This window comes from Trachymyrmex cornetzi, unplaced genomic scaffold (assembly GCF_001594075.2).
Source record: "Trachymyrmex cornetzi isolate Tcor2-1 unplaced genomic scaffold, Tcor1.1 scaffold381, whole genome shotgun sequence".
NCBI lineage: Eukaryota > Metazoa > Arthropoda > Insecta > Hymenoptera > Formicidae > Trachymyrmex > Trachymyrmex cornetzi.
Genome location: NW_017298545.1, coordinates 28,613 through 43,012, shown reverse-complemented (window position 1 = coordinate 43,012; position 14,400 = coordinate 28,613). Strand labels below are relative to the sequence as shown.

The 14,400-nt window shown below is 35.3% G+C and overlaps 1 protein-coding gene across 1 annotated transcript; it reads right to left on the bottom strand.

The window, feature by feature from the left end:
• On the bottom strand, positions 1-1,743 carry CycH (cyclin H). Its single transcript, XM_018511603.1, has 6 exons — positions 1,510-1,743; positions 966-1,190; positions 710-883; positions 407-632; positions 212-323; positions 1-142 (listed from the first exon to the last, which is right to left on the bottom strand). The coding sequence occupies exons 1-6, from the start codon at positions 1,624-1,626 to the stop codon at positions 1-3; spliced, it is 996 nt and encodes a 331-aa protein (XP_018367105.1). The 5' UTR covers positions 1,627-1,743.
• Positions 1,744-14,400: the final 12,657 nt, after the last annotated feature.

Sequence of the window (14,400 nt, the reverse complement as noted above, 5' to 3'; positions counted from 1 at the left end):
TCACGGAACAGAGGGAGATAAAATGTTATTAACTCCCAAAATTTTATCATCATGAGCTGCCTGATCCTGAATAATTTTTGCATATTTTTCATTATCCTGTAAATCCTCTTCAGCCAGCATTTCCTGCATTCTCTGTTTGTATCTAAAATTTTCTAAACTTATACGGATGATCTTAAAAAATAATATTGAACTTATATATAAATATACTTACATTTCACTATCAGGATTATTTTCTTGATTTCTGCATTTATCTAATCTCTTCTCTAAAGCTTTTACTGCTTCTCGTGAAGGTGGTTCCCCACATTTAGCCATCGAACGTATTTCTATAAGAATTGATTTGTAATGATGAATAGCTTATGTAGTTACAGTATATACAAATATCATGCAATACACAAAATATAATTACTTCGCACAGCTTCTATAATCCCACCCAATTGTTCTCTCGAAAAGAGTATGTCGGTAACATAATTGTCTAAGTTTGCAGAAGCCCTGGATGCTGCATGCAAAGTCGCAGCCAACGCAATTTGACTTGGAGCGTAAAGAAGAACACTGTCTGTTAGAAAAACTCTTTCCAAGAATTCATCTATGTGTTGCCTTAATTTTTCAGGATTTTCCAAAGATGTATACCTTGTCTATAAAAACATGCATAACATATTTATTTCTGTCACACATAGGAAAACATACATCAATAATATCCTTATATCAAAACCTTTATGTCAATCATCAATCCTTCCACAGGTCTAAATGGATTATGAACAGTAAGATTATAATTCAACTGTTGCATGAGAAGTAATTCATTATTAAGAATTATGTCAGATGCTTTTTCTCTATCTCCCTTAATATTTGCTACAAATTGAGATATAGAGACATTAAATTCTTCAACCTAAAATAAGAGTATTTTTCATATGAAAAGATTGAAATTACAAATGACTATAAAAAATATATATATCAAGGAGAATAATTACTTTGCACGCTAGATAAACACAAGTGACCAAAATCTCTTTTGGATGATAATCCATTACACTGTTTCTGAGATAAAACCTTTTAAAATAATGTAAGGCAGTGGCGACAGTAGCACGAGGCATTGGTGGATTGAATCGACGACAGAAGTCTCTTAATTGTAATTCATAAAAACGGAGTAATGTACGCTCTTCTAAATGCGAGAGAAAATATTCCTCCTTTTCTTCTGGCTGTGTTGTAATTAAACTGATTAAACACTTGTAACTATAGCATTTGTTATTATACTTTCATATAATTGTATTAATCATTATTTTAATCAATTTATCATTACAGAGATATTTAGGAAAAGTGGAGTAAATTGTATTAAATTAATAATAAGAGCAATATTTTATACACATACTTATATGTTTATTTGTGCCTACATAACCTAGAATTTCATCGACAATATTTAGTCTCGGTAATCAGAAATACAACAGAAATAGATTCGCAAATATTGTTGTTTGAAAAAACCACAGTTCTAAGTGAGTAGTTCTGAAAAAGTAGACTCACAGTCATATTTGCACCATGCTTTTCGATAAAATCAGCATTAGTTTTCTCCCTCAACATGGTTAATTCGCTTTCATCGCTAAATATCCAATATTTTCTTTGCGAGCTACATGGAAACATCTTGGCGATGCGAGTAATAAAAAAGAAAAATAAAACAAATGCGAATTGCGATCAATTATTAGAATCGTAACACACGAATTAACACTCTTCAATCGTAAATATAAACCAATATAAAATATAAACAAAGAATCAGGCAAGCAACTCCACCATGCGGCAACTGCCAAATCAAATGGAAGAGTAAAGATAAAAATTTGATTCTAATTTTTGTTTAAATATAACAACAATGTATATTTTATTAATGTAATGTATTATATATATATGCAATTAATTGAAATGCAATATCTTGATTGCACAAAATAAAAAAAGCATTATCATTTGCTCAACAGATACTACTTTCTGACAGAAACAAGTTGAAGAGATCTGTTCTAGAGTGCAGCATGAGTCATATTTTCGAGTTTCTTACCAACACGAATTTATATATGTGCTTTATTTAGTTATTTAATTATTTTCATCCATTTATCATCAAATTCTCTTGTGTGAAAAATATTATGCCTGTATAATATTTGCATTCAAATTTTTATAATTAAAATTATAGATACATAAAATTATTCTAGATAAACATATATATAATCATTAGATCTAAAAAAAATTGTTTTCATATTTTGTTGCATCTTTATTGCATTTCTTATTATATTTTTCAATGGATTTTTATCGCACTTTCTATTGTATTTGGAATTTTACGATTTACATGTAGAATTCATTAAATGTCAAAATAACAATTAATCATTACGTATAATTTTGTTACGCAATTTTTGAAAATGAGAAAATAGATTAAGTTTAAGATATGTATAAATGTATTTTTTTATGTTTATATATCAATTTGTAGCTATTTTACTGAATACAAAAAAGCAAAATTAACTTTTTTAACAATAAAAATCGTAATTTTGTAACATTATAAAAGTTCTAATCATTAAAAGCTATAATAACAATGCTAATCCATAAGTAGAGTGAGTAGTCGTCTAAACGGTCTAAACGTCATACTTCAAGCCAGTTGCAGCATACATTAGAAAAGGATCGCTGCGTTTTCTGGCAACCGGTACGTTGCGGGTAATAAACAAGATCACGGGACCGGGGGTCCCGATGGCAGGGCATGAAGGTAAGGGATGAAGGGAGGAGACGGGAGGAGATTTTAATATGGACGCCCCCGCAAGCGGTTGTGCGTCCGATCTGAGTAGGCGTTCCTACGACCCTTTGTCAACCGACAACGCCGCTGCATCTTATCGCGCGATCGTAGTCGGGGATCTCCCCATTCCGCCACGTTCGGCCCTCGAGGCCATCGCTGTCGCTGCCGCTTGTTCAAGCGAAGAGACGGGCTCCTTCCTCCCGTTACATCGACGGTTATAACTCTCTGCGTCGTTTTTTCCACGTTGGTTTACGTCGCCGCAACTTCGTCGTCGCCGTCACATCGCGATCTGGCCCGCCGATCGTCTGGTATCGTAGTCGCCATCCCGCATCGATCAGAGATGGAAACTGGTTCAGATACCCAGATTTACATACGAGGATACGATACGCGTGGATAGAGGCGCAAGTCTGATTTATGACATTCGATATTTTTCGAACGGTTAATTGTATTCGGCGGCGGCAATAAATCGGTTAATATTTATGGATTCGACTACCTGCGAATATCGATGATTTATGTTTAATTAGAGATAGGAGAAATTACAGTCTTTCCACTTTTATGCATGCGATATAATAGATAGAATGCATCTCAGATTTTTTCATTATCTTCTCTTATAATCGATAAATATATTATTTTCTTTGATATGTTTTTATTATAAAAAATCAAGCTGATCTAATATAAGGATGTATCAAAACATTACCAAAAATAAAAAAATTTTTCAGATTTCATTACAACGTTTAAATATCTGTGTAAAATTTGAGCACCATTCTCTTATTGGTTTAAAAGTTCTTTAATTTTTTTTGTTAATTTTGATTTTTATGTAAAATTTATTTGCAAATTTGATGGGGAAGTACATTAAGAATTAAATTAAATTTTAAACATTTACTGATCAAACAATAATAAATATTCATGCTAAAGTTTATTTGGATCCAATTATTCGTTTAAAAGTTATTGATCTAAAACTGCAGAAAAATATAGTCACTTTGCTGCATAAAACTATTGATGTAAACCAAATTATTCGTTGTTTTATTTTTTGTAATTAGTTTCAGAGCGTTAACATTCACGGGTTAACATCATCAAAATTTTTGAATGATATTGACTGGTATTAGCTTATTTCAATTGATTGTTTGACTGATATACTTTTAGATGACTGTATAGCCAAAAGATACTGTACAGCCAAAACATCCTTAAATATTTATGGAAATTGGTTGCTTAATTTTTTTACGGTGCATCGATCGTTTTTCTAACATTGTGGTACACAACTGCGATTTATGTCAAGGCTCCTGCACTATCGATTCGATGTATCACCGACGTTCAACGGTACACTAAAAGCTCTCTCTCTCTCTCGAAAGATTTGTTTGTAATAAGATATAAGAATCGAAATAAGATACAGGATTTGAGATTGATAAAAAAGAGAGAGGGGGGGGGGAGAGAGAGAGAGAGAGAGAGAGAGAGAGAGAGAGAAAGAGAGAGGAGATCCACAAAGTCAGCTAGTCGTGACGACTTTGAGGAGCTTTTAATTTCCTCAGAAATTCTATGGTGGATGGAGAAAGAGATGGACGCTCTCCGAAAGTGAAGTACATCCGCCATTAATCTAATATTGCGGTCGCCGCCGCCCTCGACGTTGCGTGCTGCAGCCCAGCCGTGTCAAGCTTCGCTCCCTTTGAACGAATGGAGTCGCGGCGAGGGCACGTGAGCGCGTACATACACGCGCGCGTTGTGTACATATCGGCATCGTGGTGTGGACGATGTGGCGTGGAGAAGAAGGAGGAAATGAGAATGGGCGCGATGTGTCGGTCGCGCTAATGCGAAATCAATGCCCGGGTTAGCTCGCGAGGTGTGATGAATATAAAGTGGATTACCACTCACACTTTCTCAGACTTGCCACAAACAAGAGACTCTCCAGCGAGTCGCGCGGGAGATATTCGAGGAGAAGGTGGTATCATGGCACTCCGTTTATATTTTATACAATAACTTGGTTAATGATCAATATTTAAATTTAAAACTTAATGGTTATATTCGTCGAAATGTTGTTTGATCGATTCTAGCTCAAAGTTACGAAATATGTTACTTAAGATATTATTTATTTAAAAAGTTAGTTTTTTTGTAAAAAAATCCATATTTGTTACATAAAAATAATAAAAGAGTAAAATATTACAGAATGTAGGCAAATGCATATTTACAAATGTATATGTAATTTCTTTTGCATATAGGCTGCTCAGTATTAAAAATTTATAGTACTTATATAACATAAATTATAGATTAATGATAGAGTTACGATCGATTTATTTTGATTGATAATTATTTTGATTTAAAAATTTCCGAAAAGAGACCATCAGCAATCAACACACTTAATCCGCGGTCCGATTCACGTTCATAACGCTTAAAAATCATTTTATTCTTGTTGTTTGTCAAATATTAAACGAAGACAAACAATACTCATAAGCGTTGTTAGCATGAATCGGACACCGGCCTTAGGGGGTCACATTAGCAAAATTCCATGCTATATTATCTCGAAATGTATACAACTAAATAAAATGTTAAATAACAAACAATACACTTAAATATATATATATTCGTGCGATAATACTTTAAAGTTTAAGAAAAATGAGAAAGTAATGCAATTAAATGCTAAAATGTATTTTAAAAACGTTTTGAAATTTTTGAAAGTAAAAATGCATTATAATAAATGCTGACTATTGTGTATTGATATATTAACATCATAGTATAACGGTGAATTATTGAGCAAATAATTCCATAAATTATCACTAGAATTTGCCATTTAATAGTGGAGATACCAAAAGGAGCTATTATATCCACACTGGTCATAATATCATCTTCTCCTCTAATAAATTATACGATAATTACAAAACGTGGACAACGGTTACGGATATTTGATGCTTTTCAGCAAAAGACACAGCGTAACACAGTGATCATTTTATCTTTATTTAACATTGGCAAACAAAGATACAACGATTCATTGTGTTATACTGTGTCATCTGTGTCTCTTACTGGAAAATACCCGTTGATATCAGTGGATTGTTTGAGATGGAAAAAAGGGCGTTTTAACATATGGCTAATGTATGCTATCATATGTTTCAGCTCTAATGATATCACACGTCAGAATATTTCTATCGATGGGTGTATGTAAATGACTTTACGGACTGTCTATATAAACAAGCAAATTGCTTTGTAGGGAAATTTAAATAAATTATTATTGACCACGCTTAATACTGCAAATATGCGTTATTATTATTATTATTATATACACATTTGATCCTTTGAAGAGCGGAGTTGTCTAACAAAGTAACTTATAGAAGATCTAAATGCTTTCGAGATTACCGATTTCGATTCTGACCTCAAAATTCTATCATCAGATTTCAAAGAAATAGTTTAATTATTGTGGAACTCGGTTTTAAGAAATTCTTAGTATCGCTGAGTTTGAAGGTAGCCTCCATGAAGGAAAATCTAGTATCACAGTGCTCATAATTAGAATTTAAAAGTCAATTTGAAAATCAATACTAACTATTTGCGTATTAATTTTGCAAATAAAACGAAATTGGAAACTTAATGTTGTATTTTGCAATTAAAAATTCCCTAAAACCGAGTTTTATGATAATCCAATTATTTTAAAAAAATTCTCTCCGTCCTATTATATTGAATCATTTAAAAAATTTTGATCTCATTTCAATAAGACATTATTAAGTTATCTCATAGGCCAAGTACAAATCAAGCGAACAGTTTACAAAATAAAAGGAGGTGACCTCAAATGGGGTCGTCGGTCTGCAAAAGGTTAAGAATTCCCTCATAATTCTTATATTTCCACGATTAAAGCGTTGCGTAATTTCCAATGATGGTCTTCTGTTGATAAGAATTAAATGAAGCTACGGCGATTCTCAGAATCAACACGTAAATATAGTTTTGCGATCTGGTACATCGCATGGTACGGTGGTAACATCGTTGGTTAATCAGCAAAGAGCGGTATCACGCTCGGTCTTAACACTCGTGATCGATCTGCGCGCACGCGAACTCGGATCAAAAACGCGTTGCTCGGCATGACAGACGTCATATGCCTGCATATTATGTATATCGAACCGATGATCACCGGGCTGTCTTGCCGAGCGACTGATTTTCAATATGGTGACTTTTACGATCCTTCATAAGTCGGTACTCTTGATAATCTATTTTTGCGCGTATTGTCAGCGATGCCAGCTGTGTGAAACTTTTCGCCGGAGCACAGCTTGAAAGTAAAAAAGAAATGTTTTTATGCTCTTCGGTTTCCATAGAAAACCAGCTTTCGAGTGAAACTTTTCAGTGAACGCTCAAAAGACAATAATAATCGTGAAGATTGTTTGACACATGTATGTTCGTCTCTTTAATGGATGTATAGTTTGTTGAAATGTGCGTAAATATAGTCAAATAACTGATTAATTAGACAATGTACAGTAATTATAATAACGTAAATTAGGTTGATAGGTATTTTATCATTGAGGTCTCAGATATTGCATTTGCGTAATATATCACGTGTGAATAATCATCTAATTCACATAATTAGCAAACAGTCAATTAATTAATTACCTACTTGCCTGAAGAGACGATGTATTTAAAAATATCTCATATGTATACATAAGTAATAACACCGCAGGGAGAATCGCCACCATCCTTCTGTACACGTGCAAGAAAATTAAAGTCTATGAGCCAAGGGAACGTTTCTCACAGAATTACAGTTAATTAAGGAACTTGTAAAAGTATGAGTCACAAGTCATTTGCACAGATTCTGATATGTGCAAATAAATAACTAGATAAAAGAAAACATGTAAAAAAAATCAAAACGAAAATAAATCGACGTCAGATTTATGATAAGATTATATGGGCAAGAGATTCCCGTTAATTCTTTAATTCGTCATTAGATTCGTGTTAACAGGCAATATTTTACAGCGGTGGTAGACATTGCACGTTATCTTTTATCAGGTGTCTCGGATAGCGTTAGTTTATTAGTAAAACGATTATGTAGGTACGTTATGGAGCAATGTCTGCACGCGGAATCTTAAACATGTGTAATAAAACATAAATGTACCAGCAAACATATACCAAATGGAGAACCAAGATAGTACAGTGGCTTGCACAAGAATGCATGCATATATGTATATATAATACGCGTTCTTTACATACATTATCATTTATTAATTCTATCTCAAATCTTTCTAGCAGCTAATCCGTGAATTATTTACGAGTGAAATGTAAAAATTTCAGAAATTTTGAATTAAAATTAAAATTGAAATTAATTTGCATTTTCATGGAGTTTCGTAATTTTGGAAAATAAAAATTTCAATGTCTCTCTCTCTCTCTCTCTCCAAATTTTAAACCTATATTTTAAACATAAATAGCTATAGTTTATAAAAATTAATTACAAAGGAGCTATTATGAAGTCAACTCTGTGTGTGTGTGTGTAAGTGGTGCGCAAATTCTTTATACAATATTATTTAATAGATGATATACAAATAATATAAATTGACGTTTTGGCTATTGATTTTTGCCATTCTCAGAATAAAATTAAATCCTACCCTGATACATGCATATTTTCTCCCTATGGTACTACTAAATCTAAGAATAATAATATGTCCATAGTACACGAAACCATGAGGAAGCACGATCTTCGGTCCACGAAGTTATCTAGCTCCTTGGCTGAGATATTGAGCTCAAACACGAGCTCCGTGCACTACCGCTCAGTCACAAAAATTCATAAGTAATGGTGGAAATCGTCAGATTGTTATAGTAAATTAAAACGAGAATAGAGACGTCAACGCTCTTTGACGGTTAATTTTATAATGTTGTTAAATTTATTATTATTATTATTATATATATAATATTTAACAACATTATAAAATTAACCGTCAAAGAGCGTTGACGTCTCTATTCTCGTTTTAATTTACTATAACAATCTGACGATTTCCACCATTACTTATGAATTTTTGTGACTCGAAGAATTTTAATATAAATCTCTCTCATTCATTAATAAAACTACAATAAAGTATAAAATAAGTTTGATCAATTTTACTGAAGTGCATGGTAAAAATCTTTAAAATATTGTATTGTACCACAATTACCATATTTTCAGAGTAAATTTTAAAAGAAAATTCTCTCCGTGTGTAGTGCACGGAGCTTATATTTGCGGCCTACTACCATAGCGAGAAAATATGCATGTATCAGGGTAGGATTTAATTTTATTCTGAGAATGGCAAAAATCACACAATAGCCGAAACGTCAATTTATATTCTTTGTATATTATCTATTAAATAATATTATATATAAAGAATTGCGCACCACTTACAGCGTTGACTCCATAATAGTCCCTTTGTAATTAATTTTTATATGCAAATATAAGGAGTCCAATTACTTGATTTATTCAGTATATTGTATTACTTTTTAGCTATAGTTTACTCATTAAACTGTTATTGCTGTAAATACCTTTGAGAAAATAGAATTTTTTGGCATATGGATTAATACTATTGTCAAGATGACATATTTTTCAAGATGATAATCCATTAATAATCATTATTGTAATTGAGAATCTTCATATTCATACGCATCACACAGGTACGTAAGTATCATACACACAGATTGCTGCACATTCAGACCCGTGCTAACGTTCGTTGATTATATCGCAGATATGAGTCATAACGTTTAACTGAGATTACGGCAATTTATCAAGACTGCCATGGACTCTCGTTATAAATCGAGCAGTACTTGACATGTCGCGTCAGCCTGGCGTCATTGACTTTTACATCGATAACCTAGCGAGATTCTTCTCATGTAAAAACATAAGATTTAAATAAAAAAATCAGTTTTATTTACTGAACTTACTAATTGTAGATAGCTACATCCGTTTGTTGTACACTGCTGTGAGTAAAGGAAATAATCTCATAATTTATAATAAAAATAATGTCAATTGAATCGGTAATATCTTGACTACTTACTTTCTTATATGTATTCTAATTTTGATATATTGTGACTTATACATATACATGAAAAGAATAGTTTTGCTGAAGTATCTAAAAATTTAGCTAGATATAAATTTGAAAATAACAAGATTATATTCAGGTTTATATTTAGCTAAATTTTTAGATACTTTAGCAAAACTATTCTTTCTACGTACGTATAAACCACAATAAAATTATCTTAAACATGGCACGTTTTTATCTGCAAATTAATCACGAAAATAACAATAATTAGCAATTTATATAACAACAGAAAGAAATAGAGCAAAAGGTAAACTTGATGCAAATCCGTGCTGTCGCACAGCGCAATGACCCAGTCATCCTCTTTCTTTTTCTCCCTGTGATTATACACGGTGGCATGACGTACGCAGATGACCGTCTCGATAATTTTACAGAATAAATAAGCCGATGGAAAAACAAAGATGAAGACACCCGGGGGGGGTTGGGTACCAATCGTCCGTCAGTAGGCGCCCGGCGCGTTTTTCACGAATATTAAATCGGCTCGGAATCGCCATCGCGCCGCCATTGCGCCGAACAACGCTGCTAGATACGTATCGAGATACATATCGGGATGATCGCGCGAATGAAATGGCGCTCCCGAACCAATTATCCTTCTCTCCAATATCCACAACGGGGCACCGACTGCTCCAGGCGACCGAGATGTAGATGATGCGCTCGTTGAATATCGGCCGCGACGATGTCCGACGCAATGAATGGAGGGTACGCACCGCGCCGACGTGCGTGTGTGAGATAATTGCTCGCACGATTTTGCGTAATGCGGTAGATACAAGATTGCGAAATCACGAGATCAGAAAAGCGGTTCATGGAGCGCGGCAGCGCGCAGCTAAGCGCACCCTACGTCCCGTAAATCAAAGGCGCGCGCTACTTGTAATAATTCCTCGATGCTAATTACGTGCCGCGTAAAGTCAATCTCGATACGATGATAAGAAAGCAATAACGATATATAACCTGATAGTCATGCTTGAGGAGTGTCATAGTAAAAGGTTGGACGTGCGATGACTTATCGTCGGTTGCGATCAATAGAGCCGTCTTTACCTTGTTGAGGCACTTGTAAAAATAATTTACAACGACTACTGCAATTTATATTTTAATAACTAGTAATAGTTAAAATCGTCTACAACATCGTCTATATACTACAATTTATATTTTAATAACTATAGCGAATTATAATATGTCAACGTGTAATTATGTAAAAATAAGACTACACAACACACACGAGCTTTACCCTCGCAAATAGAAATTAATAATTATAACATTTTTTTCTTTTCCAAAATCATTATTTTGTTAAATACACATTTAGCTGCCAACACCAGGAACAGAATGTAGATAGTGATTGAAGGTAAGAAATCGACATGTTGGAGTCAGACAAGAGCTTGTGGGAGATGGCAAGGGAGGTACTCGAAGACGGCTGTTTCAGCTTTCAGCGCAACCTTCGCCCCCGGCGGGACCACGGCCGGCGAGACGCACATTGAACAACACGAGACATTGCCGAGGAACAGAAATGTACGAGGGAGCGAAGGGAGAGAAGTAAGGCTCTCGGAGAAAGAGTAAAGCGGCGGTGGGCTGTACACGGTATAATTACAGAGGGCAGAGCAGTGGCTAGACCCACTGCAGCAACTTACCGTTGCCCAAGGCACCAGCATACACGAAATCGGCCGTGCCCCGATCCCGCTGCGACTCGGTCCTAATTCGTATTCGTGCCCCGGGTGTAGCAGATAGGATACGCCTCGAAAAACGGCGGAAGGACTGGCAAGAATCTCCCGCACTACGCCCTTCTTTCTATTCGCCGCGTTCTTTCTTCTTTGCTTCTTCTCCTTTGCAATGCAGATCTGGATAGGATAAGCAAGAGTCTTTTGTAGGATAACATAACGTCTCCGTAAGTGAAAGACACGGGAGGTTCATGGAGAAGAAGTAATAATGTAGTTTAGATGGAAATTCTAGATGGATTGAGTGTGTTTTAACAATCTTAGTGTTGCCTTTTCGTATTTTTTACTATTTTATACTTCAGTATAACGTTATTTGTATACCTATTATACGTAGTGGCAGTTCATATGTAATTATTCTACTGTTCTGTCGATTTAAGCGTTGCAAAGTTTAATTGTGACTTTTGGGACATAACTAATCACAAAGCGTAAACATGCATTAACTACCCCTTTTATCTTTATACTATATGAGCAAACCATGTCGGAACCGATTGATATTTTTTTTTGTACGCAATGCGAAGAAAGACGATCTTTATGCTTTTATTCTCACTCTGGCTTAATATGCGCGAACAAGAGTGGCGACTCTGAATCCTCCAATTTCGGTTGGCTGCGGCCACCGATAATTAACGAACTATAATCAGTGGACCACTCCATGTAACGTAACGTAACATGGCGCCTTTCGGGCCTCGGCCGCATTAAGCTCTCTGCACACTGGTGTAATTGCACGTGTACGAGCACATAAGAACAATTTATCAGATGTCACTAATTAGATTATGATGAGGCCAATCTACCGTGCAATTATACTGATGCTGAACAGGACTCCAAGTTTTACGCTCGAGAAACAGTTGTAGTGATTAACAATATGCGATAAATTGTTTAAGTCCTACGCTATTAAATTCCAGTTTGCAGACAACAGGAATTATTAACATATTTCATTTAACTTATTAAAATACCTTTTATTCTCTATCATTGCTAAGGATCATTGAAACGATCTATTATCGTAATAGGGAATATGAAAGGGCATTTGTAAGAAAATGGAAGAATCTTTCTATCTTCGTGATTTTGTATCTTTATGGAACAATGTTTGACGACAGCTATTAATTTTTCATACTTAAAAATTTATACGGGGAATAAAAAGACCATTACTTAAATTATGATCTTCCGAGATACTAAATCCCATTTCCTCTTCCTCTGGTAGCAAAGGAATACGTACTATATGTCCTGTATATGAAGGGGCGTTTCTTCGGCGACGGATGAGAGCAGCCTAAACATTTCGCTCTTACTAATTACACGGTACTGCGGTACTGCTGCGAACGGGAGCTGAGGGCCTTGCGGCGGTAAAACCGGGTGAGCGACATTGCAAGCGCGATTTGCGGATTCGAGTCGCGTGAGATGTTTCTTCGCGGTCATCAGGAGAAAAGTAATACGTGTACATGCGTATATGTACATACATACGCGAGCAAAGTACCTACAATGATGAATGACGTGCATGAGGAAAGCGATGGAATTTATCGCCAGTGGCATTCTGCCCGCCTGTGACAGAAAGTACCGCGAGTGATTGCGGAGAATCACCATCCCTTAATGTTGATGTGTTGGTGTACTATTTAGTTTATGATGACTGACTTCAAAAAAACGTAATGAGTACTGTATTCGTAAATGCTAGTAGTGTAAAGTAGATGGACTTTTTTTATCACTTTCATATCCAGGATCTGTTCTTTTTAGCTATTTCTTTCAACTCATCAGAGTTATCATCCAACGGGAAAAGAAAAAGAGAAAAGATGAAGTTTAGCTAAAAAGACAGGCTTCTAATTCTAATAAAAAGTACACTCCTTTCAAGTGAACTACTTTCTATTACATTCGATAGAATTTCAACTTGCCAAGTCCATCATGCAAATATCGTAAGATACAATTTTTGCAAGTGTGAAAAATATAACACAACATTACATAATAATAAAAGTTAATAAATCAACATTATTGCTGTTAACCAATTTATTTAAAGAATAATTCAAATTCTATTTATTTCTTCCATTTTCTTACAAATGTCCTTTCGTATTCCCTACCCTATTCTTTTCTACCTGCTTTTTGTGTCCTGCAATTCTGCGATAAGTTTAATATGTTTATCTCCCCTATCTATTACTTCTTCCAACAAACCTCTATGTTTGTTCGCTCTCTTTTCCTGCTGCGTACATTCCCCTCGAGCATTCAAGCAACCCCGCTTCTTCTCTTTTTTTTATCGTAATCACTCCCTAAGAAAATGACATAGAGCGTAGCTATTTCGTGCAGTTGTTAATTTATCGAGGCTATTCGTAGGGATCGATTTCTTTTGTCCGCTCTATCAAAGTTCTTCCGCAAGGTTTCGAAACTGGATCGAGCATGACAGAGCGGTACACAGTGGACGGCCTGGTGCGCACCCTGCAAGCAGAAATTATCCACTTTTGCGGTAATTCGTGGCTTCCGACGCGCATGCGGCGCCGCGCAAGATGGCCGCCGACTCGCGAGTCCCGATTGGCGACGACGGGGCGGGTTATTTGAGCGGCGGTTGGTGGTTCAGCGTTACCCGGCGCGAGTAATTTTGATCGTGATTATACTAATTTCATAGTATGCCCCTTCTCGGTGGCTTAAAGCATCGGCCGTGTTCACACGAACGGCGACGCGAGCCAGGAGTAACAGTGCCCGCGAAATACAGAGCGGTTCGAGGAGTCTTCTCTGCGTCGGTCATATCCGATTTCGAATTTTCAATACTGATCGCAACTGCTATCGATGGACCGCGCCAAATTCGAGGTACGTTTCTCATAGAAGACGAATAAAACGACGTAGTTTACTTAGATAGTATTAAATTGGCAGTTCTCTTACCATCAAAAATAAAAAAAAAATAATTAAATAAGTGCCTATTGTATATATTTTATCGTTCATTTGAATTATATGAAAATAA